The sequence below is a fragment of the Schistocerca gregaria genome, chromosome 6, assembly GCF_023897955.1.
Source record: "Schistocerca gregaria isolate iqSchGreg1 chromosome 6, iqSchGreg1.2, whole genome shotgun sequence".
Lineage (NCBI taxonomy): Eukaryota > Metazoa > Arthropoda > Insecta > Orthoptera > Acrididae > Schistocerca > Schistocerca gregaria.
This window is the reverse complement of record NC_064925.1, coordinates 176,389,635-176,410,118: the sequence shown is the minus strand read 5'-3', so window position 1 is coordinate 176,410,118 and position 20,484 is coordinate 176,389,635. Positions and strand designations below refer to the sequence as shown.

Below are 20,484 nucleotides of genomic sequence, written 5' to 3'. Positions count from 1 at the left end.
TGTTCCCACACTACTTATTTTGGGAACAACCCCTGCCCCCCCTCCTCCCTCCAACCATCGGGGACATCACTCCACACTTCTAAGCCAGAGAAGCGTAAGTCTTCTTTGGCTCCTCTGGCTAGGAATGGGTCTCTTGGGTCACTCCTTGCCCAGGTTTCTGCTAATGGGAAAAATGACACCCATCAGTGGCTGAAGAGCCCAAAAACAACTGGTCGTTGGGCTTCACGCTCAACCTCAGTCCTGGAGACTGAATCAGTAAAGTCCTCTCAGCCAGGGAAACCCAAGGAGCTGTGAGGGAAATCCAAAAAGAAGGTCCCCAAGACCAAGGGAATTGCGGTGGCACCCACACCACCGCTACCTACAAGTTCAGACAAAATGGATATAGACTGCTCAGGCAAAAAGTCGGTGCCAGCAGATGACCCTGAGGTGTAAACTGCTTCATTGAATGTTCCATGTCTTCCCAGTCTCACGATGTCATCCTCCTGTGGAATTGTGGCAGTTTTTTCCATCGTCTGGCTGAGCTACGGCAACTGTTAAGCTTTACACCTGTTTTCTGCATTGCTCTCCAGGAAACCTGGTTCCTGGCAATGCGGACCCCTGCCCTCCGTGGCTATAAGAGATAATACAGGAACCGTAGCGAACATAATCAAGTGTCAGGTGAAGTTTGCGTTTATGTCCTAAACTTAGTCTGTAGTGAAACTATGCCCCTTCAAACCCCTCTTGAAGCTGTGGCTGTCAGAAGATGGACAACATAGGAAATAACTGTCTGCAGCGTATATCTTCCTCCAGATGGTGCAGTACCCCTGAATGTATTAGCTGCACTGATTGATCAACTCCTTAAACCTTTCCTACTTTTGGGAGATTTTAACTCCCAACTGATTGATCAACTCCTTAAACCTTTCCTACTTTTGGGAGATTTTAACTCCCATAACCCCTTGTGGGGTGGCACCGTGCTTACTAGCCAAGGAGAGATGTCGAAAATTTACTGCCTTAGTTCGACCTCTGCCTCTTAAAAACTGGGGCTGCCACACATTTCAGTGTTGCTCTTGGCAGTTACTTGGCCATTGATTTATCAGTTTGCAGCCCAGGACTTCTCCCATCTATCCACTGGAGAGCACATGACAACTTGTGTGGTAGTGACTACTTTCCAATCTTCCTGTCACTGCCCCAGCATCAGGCCCACAGACACCTGCCCAGATGGGCTTTAAATAGTGCGGACTGGGAAACTTTCACCTCTGATATCACCATTTAATCTACCCCATGCGGGAACATAGATGTGATGGTTGAGCAGGTGACTACAACAATCATTTCTGTGGCAGAAAACACGATCCCTCCCTCTTTATGGTTCCCCTGGCAAAAGGAAGTCCCTTGCTGGTCACCGGAAGTCGCTGAAGCAATTAAGGAGCATCGCCGAACTCTACAGTGGCATAAGCGGCTCCCTTCCCTGGAGCACCTCATAGCCTTTAAATGGCTCCGTGCCCATGTTCGTCAACTTACTGAACAACGGAGCAGGAGTGTTGGAAGAGATATGTCTCGACCATTGGGTGCCATACGTCACATTCCCAAGTCTGGGCAAAGATCAAATGTGTTTTCAGGTACCAGACCCCAACAAGTGTTCCCAGTATTAACATCAATGGCATGTTATCTACTGATGCATACGCGATTGCTAAGCACTATGCTCAAGCCCCTGCATTCAAGAATTCATCCCCCCCCCCAGCCTTTCACGCCCTCAAATGGTCGCTGTAAGGGAAAGTCCTCTCATTCGCTACATGCCACAGTGAATCCTATGGCGCCCCATTTACAGAGTGAGAGCTCTTCAGTGCCCTTGCACATTGCCCCGACACAGCTCCTGGACAGATTGGATCCACAGTCAGATGATTAAACATCTCTCATCTGACTACAAGTGACATCTCCTTGTCACCTTAAACTGGATCTTGTGCGATGACAGCTACCGGCCCATCAGCCTCATGAACTTTCTTTGTAAGCTGCTGGAATGTATGGTGTGTTGGCAGTTGGGTTGGGTCCTGGAGTCACGTGGCCTACTGGCTCCATGTCAGGACAGCTTCCACCAGGATTTGCTCTCACTGATAATCTTGTGTCCCTCGAGTCTGCCATCTGAACAGCCTTTTCCAGACGCCAACAACTGGTTGCCGTCTTTTTTTTATTTACGAAAAGAATATGACCCAACCTGTCAAAATCATATGCTTGCCACATTATACAAGTGGGGTCTTGGAGGCCCACTCCCAATTTTTATCCAAGATTTTCTGTCGCTTCATACTTTCCGTTTTCAAGTTGGAGCTTACCATAGTCCCCCACCACCATATCCAGGACAATGGGGTCCAACAGGGTTCTGTATGGAGTGTCTATTTTTAGTGGCCATTAATGGTCGAACAGCAGTTGTAGGACCGCCCATCTTACCTTCTCTGTATGCAGACAACTTCTGCATTTCATACTGCTCCACAAGTACTGGTATTGCAGAGTGGCACCTACAGGGAGCCATCCGCAAGGCGCAGTCATGGGCTCTAGCCCACAGTTTTTGGCTGCAAAGTCATCTGTTATGCAATTCTGTCGGCATGGTACCGTTCATCCAGAACCATAACTTTACCTTAATGACGATCCACTCACTGTAGTGGAGACACATCGATTCTTAGGACTGGTTTTCGATGCCCGATTGACTTCGCTTCCTCACCTTCGTCAGCTTAAGTGGAAGTGCTGGCAGCACCTCAAAGCCTTCCACTGCCTGAGCAACACCAACTGGGGTGCAGATCGCTTTACGCTGCTGCAGCTCTACAAAGCCCTTGTTCAATACTGCCTTGACTATGGGAGTCTGGTTTATGGTTCGGCGGCGCCCTCAGCTTTGTGTTTACTCAACCCAGTGCACCACTGTGGTGTCCATCTGCTGACAGGAACTTTTAGGACGAGACTTGTGACCAATGTCCTTGTGGAGGCTGAAGTCTCTCCATTGCAGGTTGGGCATGCACAACTGCTGCCCAGTTATGTTGCACACATTCGTAGTTCTCCTGCGCATCCGAATCACCATCTCCTTTTTCCACCCAAGGCGGTTCAGCTCCTGCATCGGTGGTCCTAGTCAGGGCTTCCAATTGCAGTTCATGTCCAATCCCTTCTTTCCGAACTGGAGTCCTTGGTGTTTACCACCTACACTTGAGGTCCATTCACATACACCTCCATGGTGTTCACCTAGACTGCGGCTTCACCTGGACCTTTCACATGGCCCAAAGGACTCAGTTAACCCCACAGCTCTTCACTGCCACTTCCTCTCGATTCTTGACATGTACTGAGGCCATGAAGTGGTTCACATCGACGGCTCATTGGCTGATGATCAGGTCGGCTTTGCATGTGTCCATGAAGGACATATTGAACAGCATTCCTTGCCCAATGGCTGTAGTGTTTTCACTGCCGAGCTGGTGGCTATATCTTGTGCCCCTGAGCACACCCGTTCATGCCCTGGGGAGTCGTTTCTGACTCCTTGAGCAGCCTACAAGCAATCGACGCTAGTCGTCACCCTTTGGTAGCGACCATCTAGGAGTCAATTTATGCCCTGAAATGGTCCAGTCGTTCAGTGATGTTTGTCTGGACTCCTAGTTATGTTGGAATCCCAGGCAACGAACTTGCCAACAGGCTGGCCAAACGGGTTACGCGGAAACCACTTGTGGAGATCGGCTTCTCTGCAACTGACCGGTGTTCAGTACAAAGCCGCAAGGTTTTGCGGCTTTGGGAGACGAAATGACGTAACCCTCAGCACAAGCAACAAACTACGTGCCATCAAGGAGACTAAGAGCGTTGGCAGTCCTCCATGCAGCCTCTCGCAGGGTCTCTGTAGTTCTCTACCAGCTCCGCATTGGCCACGTTTGGTTGACACATAGCTACCTCCTGCGCAGTTTATGACCCACCTTAGTGTCGGTGCGGCGCCTGGCGGACAATGGCCCATATCTTGGTGAGCTGTCCTCCTTTGGCTGCCCTGCGGCGGACTCTTCAGTTACCAGACTCATTGCCATTAATTTTAGGTGACAATGTCTCATCGGCTAATTTAGTTTTACGTATTATACTTGACTGTGGGTTTTATCATCCTATATAAGTTTTAGCACATGTCCTTTGTCTGTTTGTGTTCTTCTCTCTAATGCTTTTAGGGTGGATGTTTTAATGTTTCGCAGAGTGGCTGGCTTTTCCTTTTTATTCTCATGGTCGGCTAGCCATGGTCATCTGCCCTCTTGTTTTTACCCCTTCTACTAGTTTCTTGCTTCTCTCTGTGGTATTCTTTTCCTGTTTTGTCCATGTTAGTGTTGATTGTCCTCCTCCTGGTTCTTCCTTTCTCCTGTTATTGTGTTGTACGTCTCCTTTCTTTCCCTTGTGTAATAATTTTACGAGGAACAAGGGACCGATGACCTCGCAGTTTGGTCCCTTCCCCCCCTTCCCCCCTCTCCCCCACCCTTTTTTAAACAAACCAACCTTTTGTCCATGTATCAGTGTGGCTTCCAGGAAGGATGATCTACAGCTGACCATTTACTCAGATTGGAAACAGCAGCCCTTTTTCGTGGTCTTCTTTGATCACATAAGGCATAAGACATGGCTTTGCACCATCGCATTTTAATTACCCTCCATGACTGGGGCTTTCATGGCCGCCTTCTAATTTTTATCCATGAATTTTTATTCCACCGCCTCTCGTGGATTAGAGTTTGCACCCCTCGGCTCCAGGAGAATGGTATCCCACAGGGTTCTGTGTTAAGTGTCAGTCTTTCTCCTCACCATCAATGGGCCTTTGGTTACCCCAGCATTGTATGCCAACGATTTTTGCATCTGGTACAGCTCCCACTTGTTAGAATTTGCTGAATGCCGGCTCCAAGACACCATCCAATGGACCTGTGCATGGGCACTTTTCCATGGCTTCCATATTTCTCCCCCCAAAACATGGGTTAAGCATTTTTGCCATTGATGCACAGTATACCCATTGCAGAATGTTATTTAGGAAACCAGCACTTAGAAGTCCCGTTCCTTTGGCCTTCTTTGTGTTAAAAAGCTGATGTGGCTGCCCCATATTCGCCTCCTGAAGACTACCTCCATGCAGGACCTTAATGCTCTCTGCCTCCTCGCCCATACATTTTGGGATGCAGACTGTGCTATTCATCTCCATATTTACGTGCTCTTGCTCTGGTTTCATCCAGACTAGATTATGGTTGTCAGGTTTATAGCTCAGTAGCCATTTCCACTCTGAAACCTGTTTTTTATTATGGGATGCATCTGGTGGTGATTCCCTGACCATCCTCTGTACCTGGCCCTCTTTGCAAATGAGGGACTTTCTCTCGCTGTATCTGCCCTTGGATGGGATTACTGATTGGACTGTGTCTCTCTCTCCGCTGTCGGGATTGCCATTGCCACTCACTGGAATGTACCTCGTGCATTTCCTCCTGCATCCTGGCCCCCCCCCCCCCCCTTCCTCGGATGGTGCCTAGACAACTGATAAGGACTGACCTATTCCAGGGTTCTAAGGTCGCTGTCGTCCCTATGATATACCGGTGTCTTGTATGTTCCAGGGTGCTACCGTCTTCTACACTGATGTTTCTAAAACAATAGATACGATGTGATACACTTTTACATCTCCTACTGCCGGGATCATGTAGTGTGTTCACAGCAGAGCTTGTAGCCATTAATAGGTCCCTCCATTGTGGTATTCAGGCCTCCCTCCACAGTATTTTAATATGTACTGATTCAATGAGGAGCGTGCAGGCTATAGGCCAATGCTACTCACTTCACCTTTCCCTTTGGTCTCTGCTATCCATGACCTTCTCTCTGTCCTTGGCTGTGCTGCCTGCTCAGTTGTCTTTCTCTAGGTCCCAAGTCATGTGGGCATCTCAGGGAATGATCTGGCTGACCACTTGGCTAGAGAGGCAGATACTTACTCCCCATTCCCTCCTGTGATTCCAGGTGTAGATATGCAGACCCACATGAAGTTTCTCTTTGCCCAAAACTGGTATATCTGGTGCAGTACTGCTCTCAGTAATAAACTCCGCACAGTCAAGGAGACTACTGCAGTTTGGCACTCTCCCTTCTGCTCCTCTTAGTAGTAGTCCACTGTCTTATGCCATCTACTCATCAGTCAGACCAGGTTCGTCCATTGTTTTCTCTTGTGTAATGGGCCACTCCCACAGTGTGCATGTGGAGCCAGACTAACAATATCCCATATATTGATAGAATGTCCCCTTCTTTTGGCCGCCCGTACTAATTATAGGCTTCCAGATTCAATGTCTTAATATTAGCAGACTATTCATGGTTGGTTGAAATGGTCTTCAGTTTCCTAAATGAAAGTGGCTTTTATTTTCAGTTAAAAGCTTTTGCTTTACTCTTGAAGCATGGACAGGGTGGTTGTGGTTGGAACTTCTCTTCAAGTTTTCTGGGTCTGGAACCCACGACCACTCTCCTTGCTAGGGCCTCATTCTATCCATCTGTTTATCTGGTTTTTAGGTTTGGCTTACCCTTTTTTGCCTTCTACTGTATGGGTTTTTAACTTCCTCACTTCATAGTTTGACCCATCTGACTAGATCTGCCCCCACTTTTAGCAGACACATCTATCTTACCCAAGTTAACTTTTGAATCACAGGACTGATGTCACCATTTAGTCCCATAAAACCCATCCATCAATCTATCAATCTATTAGTGAAACAACCACTTAAGAATTCTGGTTTGCAGCATCACTGTTCGCTTATGCTGTTTGTGATGGAGTATTACGGCTATACTTCCAAAAAGAAAAAGGACAAAGTTTGTTGTAGATGTGGCAGTATGGCAGTGTGAACCTTTTCTTTTTTGTTTTATTATTATTATTATTATTATTATTATTATTATTATTATTATTATTATTTTCATTGCAGAAACAACCACTTTTAAAATTAACTGAATTTCAATTAGTGCTTCGATGATAAGCAGGAAACATTTCTTAAGATTCTGCAAAATTACATTTATTTTGTTATGGACCAGCTTTTGGCTTCTTATGGCATCTTCAGGTGACAAACGAAAATGCCTAAGGAAGCAAAACCCAGTCCATGACAGAATAACTACAATTTTTCAGAACATTATGAAGCGTTTCTTGTTTATTTTCATTTAAATCTTTCATTAATCATGAATTTTTGAATGAACAGTAGGCATTAATTTCTGGTAACTTATTATATTTTGGCAACAAGTTGTGTGATGGAGTATTAAGGCTATACTTCCAAAAAGAAAAAGGACCAAACGAAAGCTTTGGCGTGTTGATAGACACACAAACACACACATAAAATTCAAGCTTTTGCAACCAACAGTTGCTTCATCAGGAAAGAGGGAAGGAATGGGAGAGATGAAAGGATGTGGGTTTTAAGGGAGAGGATAAGGAGTCATTCCAATCCCGGGAGCGGATTCCCCTTAGGGGGAAAAAGGACAGGTATACACAAGCGCGCGCGCACACACACATCCATCCACACATATACAGACACAAGCAGACATTTGTAAAGGCAAAAATCATTTCTAATTGCAGATGGACCACAATGTCATAGTATCAGATTACGCAGCAATGGACCGTGTTCTGAAGGAAGAACGTGCCTACATACTTAATATAGTAAAACAGATCAAGAAAGCAGGCTGCAATGTGTTGCTTGTTCAGAAATCTATACTTCGGTATGTCACTAGATTTATTTCTGCAGCATTTATAATTTAATGTTTTAGTTTTAAGAGCTGAATGTTTATATATGATTTTGTGATGCAGCTTTATGTATTGCAATTTCTTTATAGTGGTTTTTAAGTTATTTTTTCTAAAGATAACTTAATGTATTTTGCAGGGATGCTATAAGTGATCTGGCAGTGCATTTCTTGGACAAAATTAAAGTAATGGTAATAAAAGATATAGAACGTGAAGATATTGAGTTTGTGTCAAAGGTAACTACAGGAAAATTGTGATTCTTTTCCACTCATGTATTAAACAGAGTTGTGAACTGAAAGTTACATAAAAATTCATATGCCTTGGCTGTGATCTTCTCCTGAATCATACAACACATCTGAAAGCAGATATGATGTTGATGTTTGTTCCTTCTGAGCCTCATCTATTATATATTCTCCCTCCACATTTAATCCTTTTTACTTTAGCACATGGTATACTTGCTCAAAGTAATGATAACGTTATTGCTGTTTACAGACACTTGGCCTGAGACCGATTGCTAGCTTGGATCACTTTGTACCAGAGCACTTAGGATCAGCAGAGTTGGTAGAGGAGGTTGCAGCTGGAGCAACAGGGAAATTTGTGAAAGTTTCAGGCATTCATAATGCGGGTCGTACAGTGACAGTGTTAGTGCGAGGATCCAATAAATTGGTGCTTGATGAAGCAGACAGGTCACTGCATGATGCATTGTGTGTTGTTCGCTGCCTAGTGAAAAAAAGGTCAGTGGTAGTTAACTTAATCTGAGTTTGAAAGCTTGCTTTTGTCTTCTTATGCTGTCCATATGGTGTGCTGTTACTAATTTAGACTTGTTTTCAGGGCTCTTATTGCTGGAGGTGGTGCACCGGAAATAGAACTTGCTCTCCGTCTTGCCCAGTATTCACAAACTATTACTGGTGTGGATGCATACTGTTTCAGGTAGATCTAATACTATAGAAATCCTACTGAGTGATTTTTTAATTTGCTAGCCAGCCACTGATGATAGTCATTGAGATGTTTCAGCATGCTTATTTAAGTTCCCCCCTCCCCTGTCTGATGCTGTAAATTTGACAACAGCTGGTTTCCAAGAAGTTTTATTGTGTGACTAGCTTAGTGCTCACTGCTTCGCTTATGTAGACTGTGTGGTCTCCACAGACTTTCTTATGAAATTTTTATGTTGTTCAAAAATTGCAACATCTTATAAACTTTTCATTCTGACTATAGGGTGTGCTTCTGAGTTTCTGACAAAAAATGATTCTGGTAGCTGGATTCGGAGATTTTTGTTAATCCTTCCTTTAGAGTTCTTACAGTGATGTTTCCATAGAAACTTGCATACCCTATTTCACCCCCATAGGGGTTAAATTTCCAAAAGCACTGAAATGTTTAATTTTTTGTTTTTAACTGAGAAGTCAAATGCCCATTTCCATAAATGTAGCTTCAAAAGTGCTTTATAAATACTTTAATGATGATTTGTTAAAAACAAACTTTCACTTACTATTTAACCTCCTTAGTGTTTGCATTTCAAAAAATGCCGAAGCACTTTTTTGAGAAAACAATTACCACTTTTCATAGTTATAGTTCAAAAATTGCTTTAGTAGTGACATATTTTCAGAAAACCTTCCATCCCCTACTTCACCACATCTAGGGTGGGATTTTGAATAATCCCATACTAAACAAGACCTACAGTATAAGATCAACAACCTCTCCAAATTTCAAATTTCTATCCTTAATGGTTTGGGCTGTGTGCTAATGAGTCGGGACATTTCCTTTTATTTACACTCAGAGATGTATTAATGTTCTAGATGACTTTTTCAGCACCATCTTACTTATCAAACCCACTTGTAGATTTGACAAGAAATATGGATGGTTACATTTCAAGTAATTTAATTTGCATGATTGACAATAGGAGATAGTAATTTCTCCAGCCAATTTTTTAATTTAGAATGTCAAACATGGAACATCTGACATGGAATAACAACAGTATGAAATAGAATAGATTGCTACCTCCAAAAGAGTATCTGATGGCTTCAAGGAGGAATAAAAATTTGATTTTCAATATTTTACATAACTATCAACTGAATTTAAAATGTTGTCACAATCTACTCATCAAGAGGTTAGTCACTGTCCTAGCCCATCCAGCCCCCTCCCTGTTCCCATTCCAGCACTACACAGCCATCATTTCACCGCCACACCCAGTCTTTTAATTTCTCTCCTTTCCACCATTTACTCCCCTCCACACCTTCTCTCCTGCCCTCTGTCTAAACTGCAACACTTCACTGTCTGCCACTCCCACCATACTATCCCTCCCCGCCCCAGCCTCCTCCTTACCCCCACCCAGTCGCCACTCCCATCATGCACTGGTGCTGCTGCTCACAGTGTGGTTTCTGTTCTCTGAGACTGCAGACGTGTGTGTGTGTGTGTGTGTGTGTGTGTGTGTGTGTGTGTGTGTGTGTGCGCGCGCGCGCTCGCGCTCGCGCTCGCTCGCTCGCTAACGTCAGCAGTAGAAACAAGTGCGCACACAAAGGCCTTAATGGCTGAAAGCTGTAATTGTGTGAGTCTTTTTGTTGTGCCTATTGTGACTCAGCATCTCTGCTATATGGTGAGTAGCATCTTTCCTTCTCTGGTATTGTTACATTCCATCCTGGATTTTCCATTGTTTGATTCCTTTCACTTAAAGTGGAGTGTGTGTCACCCAGACTGTCTCTCATAGCAAGAGCACTTAGTGCCTTCCAGTAAACTCTAAACATCATTTCAAATCTTTTAAATTTTTTTCTCATTTACATGCTTAATGTCAAGTATTTAACACATTAACTCATTTGTGAAGTAATCAAATGTTTTAAGCTATTTAATAAATGGAACATTCTTTAAAGAATTGGGTTTATTGTTAATCACTAACAATCTTCTTTTGATTTTTGATATGCCTGTATGCCACTCAGTGCCTACTCTGTGCGGTGTGTAGCAATCTATCGTCCTATTTAGTGTTATTCTCATTTTAGAATGTTTGAGACAAATGATGGTAAGTTGTGACTGCGATATCTGAAGTTATGTAAGATTGTAGTTTCTAACAGAATACATTCAGATCTTGTTAGGATCCTTGTTACTCCTTCTAGTAATCTGGACCCACTGATCCATTAAACAGTTATTCTCTACCACCATGTTTCACTAAAATTCTTTGAGGTACGTTAGGTGTAGCTGTTGGGTAGGCTACAGTCTTTTTGTATTTATAAAAAATACTTTTTTTCCCCCTCCAGTAACTTGTTTAGATATCAAACCCACATTATTCTCGGAGTATGTTATTGGTTAGAAATAATTGAAGGAAGAGGGTGTTACATAATTGTGAATGTGTTGATGTTATGGGACCAGTGAAATTAAATGACATAGGAAAAAATGCTGGAGTTCAGACTATCAAGTAAATTTGAGATTATTATTATTATTGCCATCTTCAGACATTGCTGACGACTGATAGTCTTCATTGGGGTGCCGCCTTTATATCCCATGACCATTTTTGGGCATGGAGCTGGTGCAGTGTTGGGGGAAGGGTGTCACTAGGCTATGATCCAGTGTCCTCAGTCCCACTGCCACTTTCACAGCTTGTGGATATCTTCCAGTGCAGCTTCCTCATACTCTTAAGCTGCTGCTGTTATGTGCAGTAGAACCATTAGGATTAAAGGATGGAATCGATTGAGTTTGGGTTGAAAGTAAAATGCTAATACATTTATTGACCACTTGGACAGAAAATACAGACAACCTGCCCAAATAACTACATTCATAATTCAGTACAGCAGTGAATTGTTAATAATACTTTAATCTTAATAAAATTTAAATGAGTTTAATAGCATAATAAAACAATCAAAAGCAATTGCTTATGTGTATCTTATGCTACTAGTCACTTTTATTGGTTTTTATATTTAATTTAACACATTGCAAAGCATTTTGAGCATGTCATGTTGATTAATCGGGTTTCTGCCGGTTATTCGCATATTTCCTGCACGATATTTCAACTGCGTGACTCGCAGTCTTCTTAAGGTGCTGTCCGATACTGATTCCAGTGTGGAAGAAGTCCGGTATTAATGCCTATGTTGTGCTAGGTGTTCCCTCTGCGGTCCCCGCCACATCTGGCATTCTGTCCTTGATGTGCACTGACCAATAGCAATAGCTGTAGCGTTTTCTTCTAGCCGCGGCTGTTCCGAACGCTGTGCTCGTACTTTGTGGGTATTATCTATTGTCAGTATAGCTGAATTAAGTTCTGAGTGGCGTCCAAGCTGTGCTAGAAGTTTTATCTGCTGATTGTCGTCATTTGAGTCCTTCAGTGAATTGAGTTCTGTGAATTGAGAAGCTACAGTTTGCCTGGGGCCAACATTCCCTGCTAGATCACAAGCAACGATGCCTGTCTGTAGGAATTTGGTGAATAGCTTGTGAATGTTTTTTTTCCATTGGAACCTATTGTAATATTAAATTTTGTTCGAAAACTGTTCCTTGTTGCTATAGGACTGTGTACCAACTTGCGATATTCTAATACCGAAAAACAGGTTGTTAACTGGTACACATGATTTCTACCTCTTCCTTCTGTATGCTAACCTCCTTTACCATTTCAGTGGTGGAACTGATCACTAAGAGCTGCAGCACACTATTTATAGGCACTGATTTTGTGATTACAGTGCCTTCTGTTAGCACCTTTAACTAGTTCTGTACAATTCTGTAAAAAATTCCTTCAATTGTTGCAATAAACATATTGTTTGTTGCATTCATCTAGCCATCTTAATTTTTGAGACATTAATTTTTTAAAAGAGGTAGCCCTATCTTCAGGGTGTATACAACCCGGGATAACTATGAAATCTGGCAAGAACTTAGAAGTTTTCATCCAGGAAAACACAGGAATATTTTAGATTTCTGGGAATTTTTCATTGTTTGATTTTTCAGCTAAATTTTTGTACTTTTGATTGGTAAGCACTGATACTCTAACAATGAATTTTAGTTTAGCCCATTGGTGCAGAATAATATTGCAGCAGTAAAACATAAGTGAGAGAATAACACCAAAATAAAACTTAAGAAAATATGTCATTTACAACAACAAAACATAGTGCACACCCAAGCGTCTGCCAACAGCAAAATGTGTCAAAGGCTTTAGAACAAAGACTATGTAATACTTTGTAACAACAAACTGCTTTTGATGAGCATGATGTCACAACTGTTCAAATTTTTAGTAGGTCACAGGAAAATATTGTGAATGATGCTTTGAGAATTGTTACTTTTGCAGTCAATTTCTGTTTACATAAGATTGTGTTAAATGTGAAAACGTGCGACAAATTTCTTAAATCACAGAGCATTAGACTCTTGTTCAAAATTTAACACTTTGAGGGCTAGCCACTTAGAAAAATTGTTGGCCCAAAAGACTAGCCATTTATGCCAGTATTTAGAATTTTACTGGCACATTTGTGTCTGATATATCTTAAAGGGGAACAAACATTAAAAAGGACAAGCTTCAAGGTTGGTTTTCCATATTTGTTTCAGAGATTACAAATTATGCAATAATGATGGCAACAATTATAATAATCCCTTTAAAAAATGGGGTGGGGGGGGTGGGGGAGGTGAGTTCTTGAGTAATTTCACATGTAACTGTCTTTTCTATCCACTAATGTTCAGTGCACAGCATTGATATTTATAATTGTGCTTGTCTGAAATATTCAGGAGCTGCAATTTAAGCTGGGCCCTTAGGAGCCTCTCTTAACCACACCCTTGAGGGAGGGGGAGGGGAGGGGGAACAGCAAAGAACTTTTGTCGAGCTGTATACTACGTGAAGGCTTAACTTTTCTTGTAGCTGTACTGTATGTATATTAATTTAAACCATGAACTTTTCCTACTTGCATCTACGCGCTACTTAACATTGATGCTGCTATTGGCTGACTGCACCATTTTTCATACATTTTGAATATCTGCAGTCATTGTCTTATGAGATCATGTGGCATGAGTATAATTGGCTGACAAAAGTGCATCATTCAGCACAATCTCAATTTCACTGCTTTGAAAGCTACCATGCTGTCTTCGGTCGAATTCATATTTATACATTCATAATACAAAAATATGCAGTGTATGTGTTGCTGCATATCAGGTCTTTCCAAGAAGCATTTTTTTGCTGTGTATTGTTTCCTAAAATTGTGGAAATTTCTTTGTCTATGTATAATATGCTTTCACATGGTGTTTTAGTGTCTTGTCATGCAGGAAGAAGTATATTTTCACTCGAGAAAAGGTATATTTTTTAGCTGAGAAATCCGTTCCCTCCTTCCCATGTTTTAATATCAGTCCACCTTGGCATATGAAGATGCCAGGAAATACCCTAAACTAACCTGAAATGGTACAGTGCTAAAAAAACCAACCTTTTTGTATTCTCTGAACAAACTTGTGCTACCTCTATTGTCTGTGTCCAGTCATACGGCTTAGTTAATTACATTGTACAAAAACATGAAAACTTGTAGGCAACCAACCGTCTGCTTAATCACACACTAACAGGAAGAAATCTGTACAGTAAACAGCAACATAATACATTGAACTAAGGACATTAAGTTAACTGCCTACAAACACACTCTAGCAATGCTCTGTTCACAGTTAGCTGTCAGAAAACATTGATTTAGTGAGAAGCGGATTACAGTACATGCTCTGAAGATAATATTTACATACCCAACATATTCTCTCTCTCTCTCTCTCTCTCTCTCTCTCTCTCTCTCTCTCTCTCTCTCTCTGTGTGTGTGTGTGTGTGTGTGTGTGTGTGTGTGTGTGTGTGTGTGTGTGTGTGTGTGTGTTAGTTCCAACGGCTCAAGTCTGCTTAGGTGAGCCAGCACACAATCACTGCTGTGCTTACAGCAACCACAGACAAATAGGCCAGCTTTCAGTCTGTAGCAACACTTCCGTCTTTGACTAACTAACGAAAGTGCTTGAATTTGTGATAACGTCAACCTTCTTTTCTATTAAATGGAAATTACCATAAACAAACAGATGGAGTGCGATGGACAGCCCGCACCGCCAGTGGTGGCCAGTATTTTTATGGAGGCATTTGAACAAGCTCTGGAGTCAACAGTCTAGAAGCTCTTATGCTTTTCTTGGTATGTGGATGATACTTCCATAATCTGGCCGCACGGACATCATCTCGTCTATAAGACTTCTTGCTGCACCTGAGTTTGCTGCACAAAAATATCAGATTCACAATGGAAACATAAGAAAATATTCAGCTTTCATTTCCGGATGTGCTCATCAAGCAAAGATTATATGGCACACTAGGACACAGCATTTAATATAAACTGACAAGTACAGATTTGTACTTGCATGACTCCAATTGTCTTCCTACTTTGCAATGAGCTGATGATGTAAGCTTGCTAAGGCACAGAGCACGTGAAAATTCAGATCTAGGCAGTCTAACAGCCAAATTGAAGCACCTACGGGGTGTGTTCCACACGGATGGTTGCAACAACTGTCAGATAAAATACACTGTAAGACCAAAGAAGTCGAGGACACAGTCTGCTGAGTATGAAGGAAAACTTGTTTCAGTGGCAACCATACCATACAATCCGAAGAAGGCAGTGAAAATTGAAGAATACTATGGGAACATAACGTCAGGTGTGTGTTCCTCACATCAGCCAAGATGAAAGCTTTGTTGGCATCAATATAGGATGACAAAACTCTGGAAACTGGAGGTCTACTGCGTCTTCTGCCATTGCGGGAAAATGTATCCAGGTCAGACTATCTGGGTGCTACAGGAGACATGAATGGAGTATAAACGCCCCACGGAACAATGTCCACTGTGGCAGAGCACTTCATCTCTCATGGACATGTCATGAATTATGTTCTCACAAAGTTGTTGCAACAGTCCAGTACCTTCTGGGACTTTATTCTAAAAGAGCCTACAGAGCTCATACAGCTACACGATGAACTAATAAATAAAGACGGCAGTTATCAAGTAAGCAGGGCCTAGGGCCCGGCTTAGAGCACAGTCAAATCACAGTGGCAATCTGAGCAGGAATTTACGTCCTTTGCTGGTGCCAACATGACTGAGAGGACACGAGATCGTGCCCCAGCAATGCACTTTCATCTGAGCCTGGAGTCTGTCAGCTGTAGGATGTCTGTGGGGGTTGGGAAGGGGGAGGATTTAATGGCACAGGCAGGCAGTCATTAGGAATGCCTGAAGGGGGCCAGAAAATGCTTTGCCTTAGCATCATTCCTTCTGTATGGCACCATCTGGTTGACTGCCCAAAAAATATTCAAAATGTTCCTACACCGGGATACTCTAAAGTCACTGACAATAATGTTGCTGCGGAAACTCCAGGTTTTAATGTCAACAGTATTAGGGAAAGGATAAATTGTCGCTCCTCACCACAAAGGTGACCTATTAAGTTGCAGACAGGCACAACAGTCATTTCATTGTGCCTGCCTGCAACTCAGTGGGTCACCTTTATGGTGAGCAGCAACTATCCTTTTCCTAATATTGTAGACAATAATCTTGTCTTCATAAAAGCCAGGCTGAAGTTAAAATAATTCCAGAGGAAGATACAGTGTTTCAATTTAAAGGCTATCCCCTGGATAATAACATAAAATTCTGTGCAGTCTAGAGTGATGCAAAGAAACCAGAACAACTACTGCTAGATCAACAATGGTAAGTACAGAAAAGATCATGTCTGTAGACTTGTTTTCAATGTGAGTTCTAATACCAGGCAAAAGGAACAGTTATTTAATTAAAGATCAGATTGAATTTGTGAAAGATAGGAGGCCACACGTGTGTATGAACCTACCCACCCCACACAGTGTCTCTCTCTCTCTCTCTCTCTCTCTCTCTCTCTCTCTCTCTCTCTCTCTCTCTCTCTCTCTCTGTGTGTGTGTGTGTGTGTGTGTGTGTGTGTGTGTGTGTGTGTGTGTCCATCCATTATTCGTTTTTATGAGATCTGTAAAAATTTGAATGTAAAATTGTTTAACATGGCACTTGTCCAGCTTTCTTTTTCCCTCATATTGTAAATTGTTTAAATTTCAATTACAGGGCCTTTGCTGATGCATTGGAAGTGATACCTTCTACTTTAGCAGAAAATGCTGGACTGAATCCAATTGCAACAGTCACTGAATTACGGAATCGACATGCTCAGGGGGAAATGTACGCAGGCATCAATGTTCGAAAGGTGAAATTGAAATTTTCTTGTTTTAATAAAAAAACTTACTGTAACTACTGTGAGACTGGGGATTGTCCTTATAGTTTAAGTGTTTTATGAAATGCATTTTATTTAACACAGCAAATTTTATAATTTTCATACTTAAGTTTGTTATCTGGTCAACCCCATTTCTCTCCTTTGCCTTCGTTAACCCTTTTTGCACTGTATAATGCAGACACAGGTCATCTGCTCTCTTATTTAAATCACCACCCGAGTGCGCTATAGAGAATTGCACGAGTCTTTTTGTGGAAACAGTGAGGTCACTGATGGACAATTAGGATATACATTAAAACAAAAAGTATGCTTTCATTCAAATATCTTTACCTAAAGCATTACAACATAAAACTTTTCCTTGTGTGATACTTTTTGAAACTATCCAGGGTGGACTGCTTTCGTTGTTATTTCACTCTAATTGTTTACAAATGAATCACTGTCATCATCCAAATCATTGTCACTCTCATTTTCACTTAGACTTTCCTCTAAAAGCTCTGCAACTACTTCCTCAGGAAGGACTGTGAATGAAGAACTAGCCATTGTGCCTAGCAACTTTTGAAGGCAATAGTTACAACCTTTCTCTCAACAGAACTGCTACAGTTCAGCACATTGTTAACATAGACATTCTTTGATGACAGTAGCATAGAGGCCTGGAACAGTAAGATTCCAGGGTGGTGATTCTTTCGGAAAAATGGACTTCTCAAGGAATTGCATTTTACCTGACCCAGTGAGATGGTGCAGTGGTTAGCACATGGGACTCACATTCAAGAGGTCAATGGTTCAAATCCATGTCGAGCCATCCTGATGTAGGTTTTCCGTGATTTCCCTTAATTGCTTCAGGCAAATGCCGGGATTGTTCCTTTCATAGGGTACGGCCGACTTCCTTCCCCATCCTTCCGTAATTCGAACCAACATTTTACCTGGAACAGTTAGGGAAATCTCAAGGAATTCCATAAAATCTCAGGGAATTCTGTATTTTTAAACTAACATTGAAATCAAATTTTAGTGAATTTGATTTAATTACTTTGACATCAGCAGGACATTTTTCCTTTTCTAAATCATTGGCAGTGGAAACAGCTGGAGGATCTGGATTGGTCAAACAAGTTAATGCATTTTGGCATCCATGGCGGGTTTTCCATTTTTGTTTGCAGAAAAGCACAACTCTGTAACAAAGATTACGATGGTCAGCAGATTTGTTACCTCCAAGATGGTACACCGCTTCACATGTGCTCAGGCTGTTTTGATACCAAAATCATTGCAGTGGTCATAGGGGCCTTTTGCAAGTTTGCTCCTACCCTTTCTTTTGTAGTTCCAGTAAGGTTAGTGCGCATGTATTTTCTGTTTTACCTGCTAATCTCAGAGAATTGAAATATCTATGATGGAGCCATAAATGTGATGACTAGCTTATTTGTTATATCTAAGATGAAACTGACTTGAGGTGAGATGTTTACTGTTCCACAAAGTCTCTTTCATATGAATGTTCAGAGCTGTACTGTTCTTTTGAATGTCTTATCATCTTTCATTACAAAACAGTTTCTCAGTTTCAACAACTGTTGTATCTGCCCTTTTCTCCAAGACACCACAAAAATTTGCCTGTGGAAATAACAGCCAGAGTTGAAGTCCGTTACAGCCACAGTGGTAGCAAAATGCAAAATGCCATATTTTTCTATTTACATTGAGAACGTGTAGACAAAGAAATATTACTTCAAAAATGACAAGAGACTGATCTTGTCAGTATTCCAGACTGTCCCATGAAGGCACAAAATATTTTCTGCAAGTAGAATGTACTAGTATTATTGATACAGGACGAGTTTAACAACGTTTTTCCACACAAGTGATTTATCATTTGACATGCCCTCTCTTCCCACCTTTTCCTCGTACACTTTAACCTGTGCAAGTTTTCATCTATTGTGATAGGTACTGTAAACAAATCTTGTACTTGGGTACAACTGACACCTATTTCAGCTTGGCACAGCAAGTGACTGCTACTGATTGTGATATGTCCTATATAAAAGTCTAACAGTGGTGGGGCCTCTGACACCCCTTCCAGCTTGGTGGCCCAAGCAGCAGCTTGTGTCACTTGGCCTGTAAACCAGCCTTGGGTAGATACTGTGCATGTTAACTGAAAAGTGAAAAGTTTGTAAATGGTTGTAGTAGCTGAATAAACAAAGTGCTTGATGACTGAATACAAGCAAATTATTTTCTGCCATAAGAGATGCATTCCTCTGGTACAACAATGTGCTGCCTACAAATCCCTCCACTGTATTAAACAACACACATTTCAATGATGTGCAGCTAATTTCCCACAAAAGATGTGTCAGAATTATGGCTGTAAATCAGTGAGAGTCACTTCTGGTGGAAAATGACCTTTCCGAAGTCTAAAACTTTAATTTACTACTTCTGCTTGATGTAATACTCGAAAATTATGCAGTGATGGTACAAATAGACTGAATGTCATGGAGGATTTAGACACACAAACACACAATTAATTCTATAATAACCAATGACAGTACATGAGCTAGGTCATATAACTCCACATCATCACTTACAGTAGATTCACATTCATACACCATGCATCATCAACAGGCTTATAGTGACTTCTTAATTGCTGTTATGGAGGATGGGAATTTGATCATATTGGAGGCCAAGGCAAGGTACAGCGTTCGTGAATGCATTGTGACACAATGACACAGCATGTAGGAACTGAACTTAGGTGTGTAAGAAGACCTGCCAAGCATAATGAACTTGACACCCAGCACTCACATCTGTGGCTGCGACAAGTCTCGTCGTGGTTGTGGATATGAACATTTGGGGGTCTTGTGTGGTTGATTACGTGAACGTGTGTACTTTTGATAGAGAAAGAGCAAGAGCTCATAAGCTAGTGTAATTATTGTTGCATGTTTCTGTGTGCCACACAGCAATCTGATACAGGTAAGTGGATGTTTCTCCTTTATTTTATATATTTTATCCTTGTATTTTCTTTTAACATATTTTACTGTTCATACAACATTTTTCTACATTTAAAATAAACCAAATAGACCTTAAATTGTAATTTGTTACAAAGAATTTCTAACTTGTAGGAATGCTGAAATTGGTATTGTCCATTGACTTAAATAACATTTTTATGATTTTCTTTTTCCAGGGAGCGATAACAAACATCCTGGAGGAAAATGTTGTTCAACCTTTGCTGGTATCAATAAGCGCCATTACACTAGCATCTGAAACTGTCCGCAGCATTCTCAAGATAGATGACATAGTTAGTATTATATGTTCATTGTACTTTATTAGTATAAATAATTTACATTTCTTTCAATACAAAAGTTAATTAATGTAGTGCATACAGTCACTACTACTATCAGTTTTAGGTATGTTTTTAGGCATTTGATAATTGGTGGTGGTGGTGGTGGTGGTGGTGGTGGCGGCGTCAAAGGGAAATTTTGGTTTCCTTCCTGACTTGGTACTTCATCTCCATTTACTTCACTGTTGGTAGGATAGTTCTGAAAAAATTTAAAGATTAATAGCTCTTGTATCAGCCTATAAGGCTTTGATTGTTGTTGTTTTGCTTAAATGTGTTCTATTCTTAATTTAGTAATAAGGAATTTTATTGCGACACTGCAATTGTCTAGAAGTTTT

General features: G+C 41.5%; 1 protein-coding gene across 1 annotated transcript in view; it reads left to right on the top strand.

Moving 5' to 3' along the window:
* Window positions 1-20,484, top strand: part of LOC126279133 (T-complex protein 1 subunit delta) — a 112,500-nt gene that overhangs the window by 75,270 nt on the left and 16,746 nt on the right. The window contains exons 7-12 of the mRNA XM_049979627.1: window positions 7,520-7,659; window positions 7,821-7,917; window positions 8,174-8,415; window positions 8,513-8,611; window positions 16,692-16,827; window positions 19,994-20,107. Coding sequence (XP_049835584.1) covers window positions 7,520-7,659; window positions 7,821-7,917; window positions 8,174-8,415; window positions 8,513-8,611; window positions 16,692-16,827; window positions 19,994-20,107 — 828 coding nt within the window. The remainder of the gene's footprint in view (window positions 1-7,519; window positions 7,660-7,820; window positions 7,918-8,173; window positions 8,416-8,512; window positions 8,612-16,691; window positions 16,828-19,993; window positions 20,108-20,484) is intronic.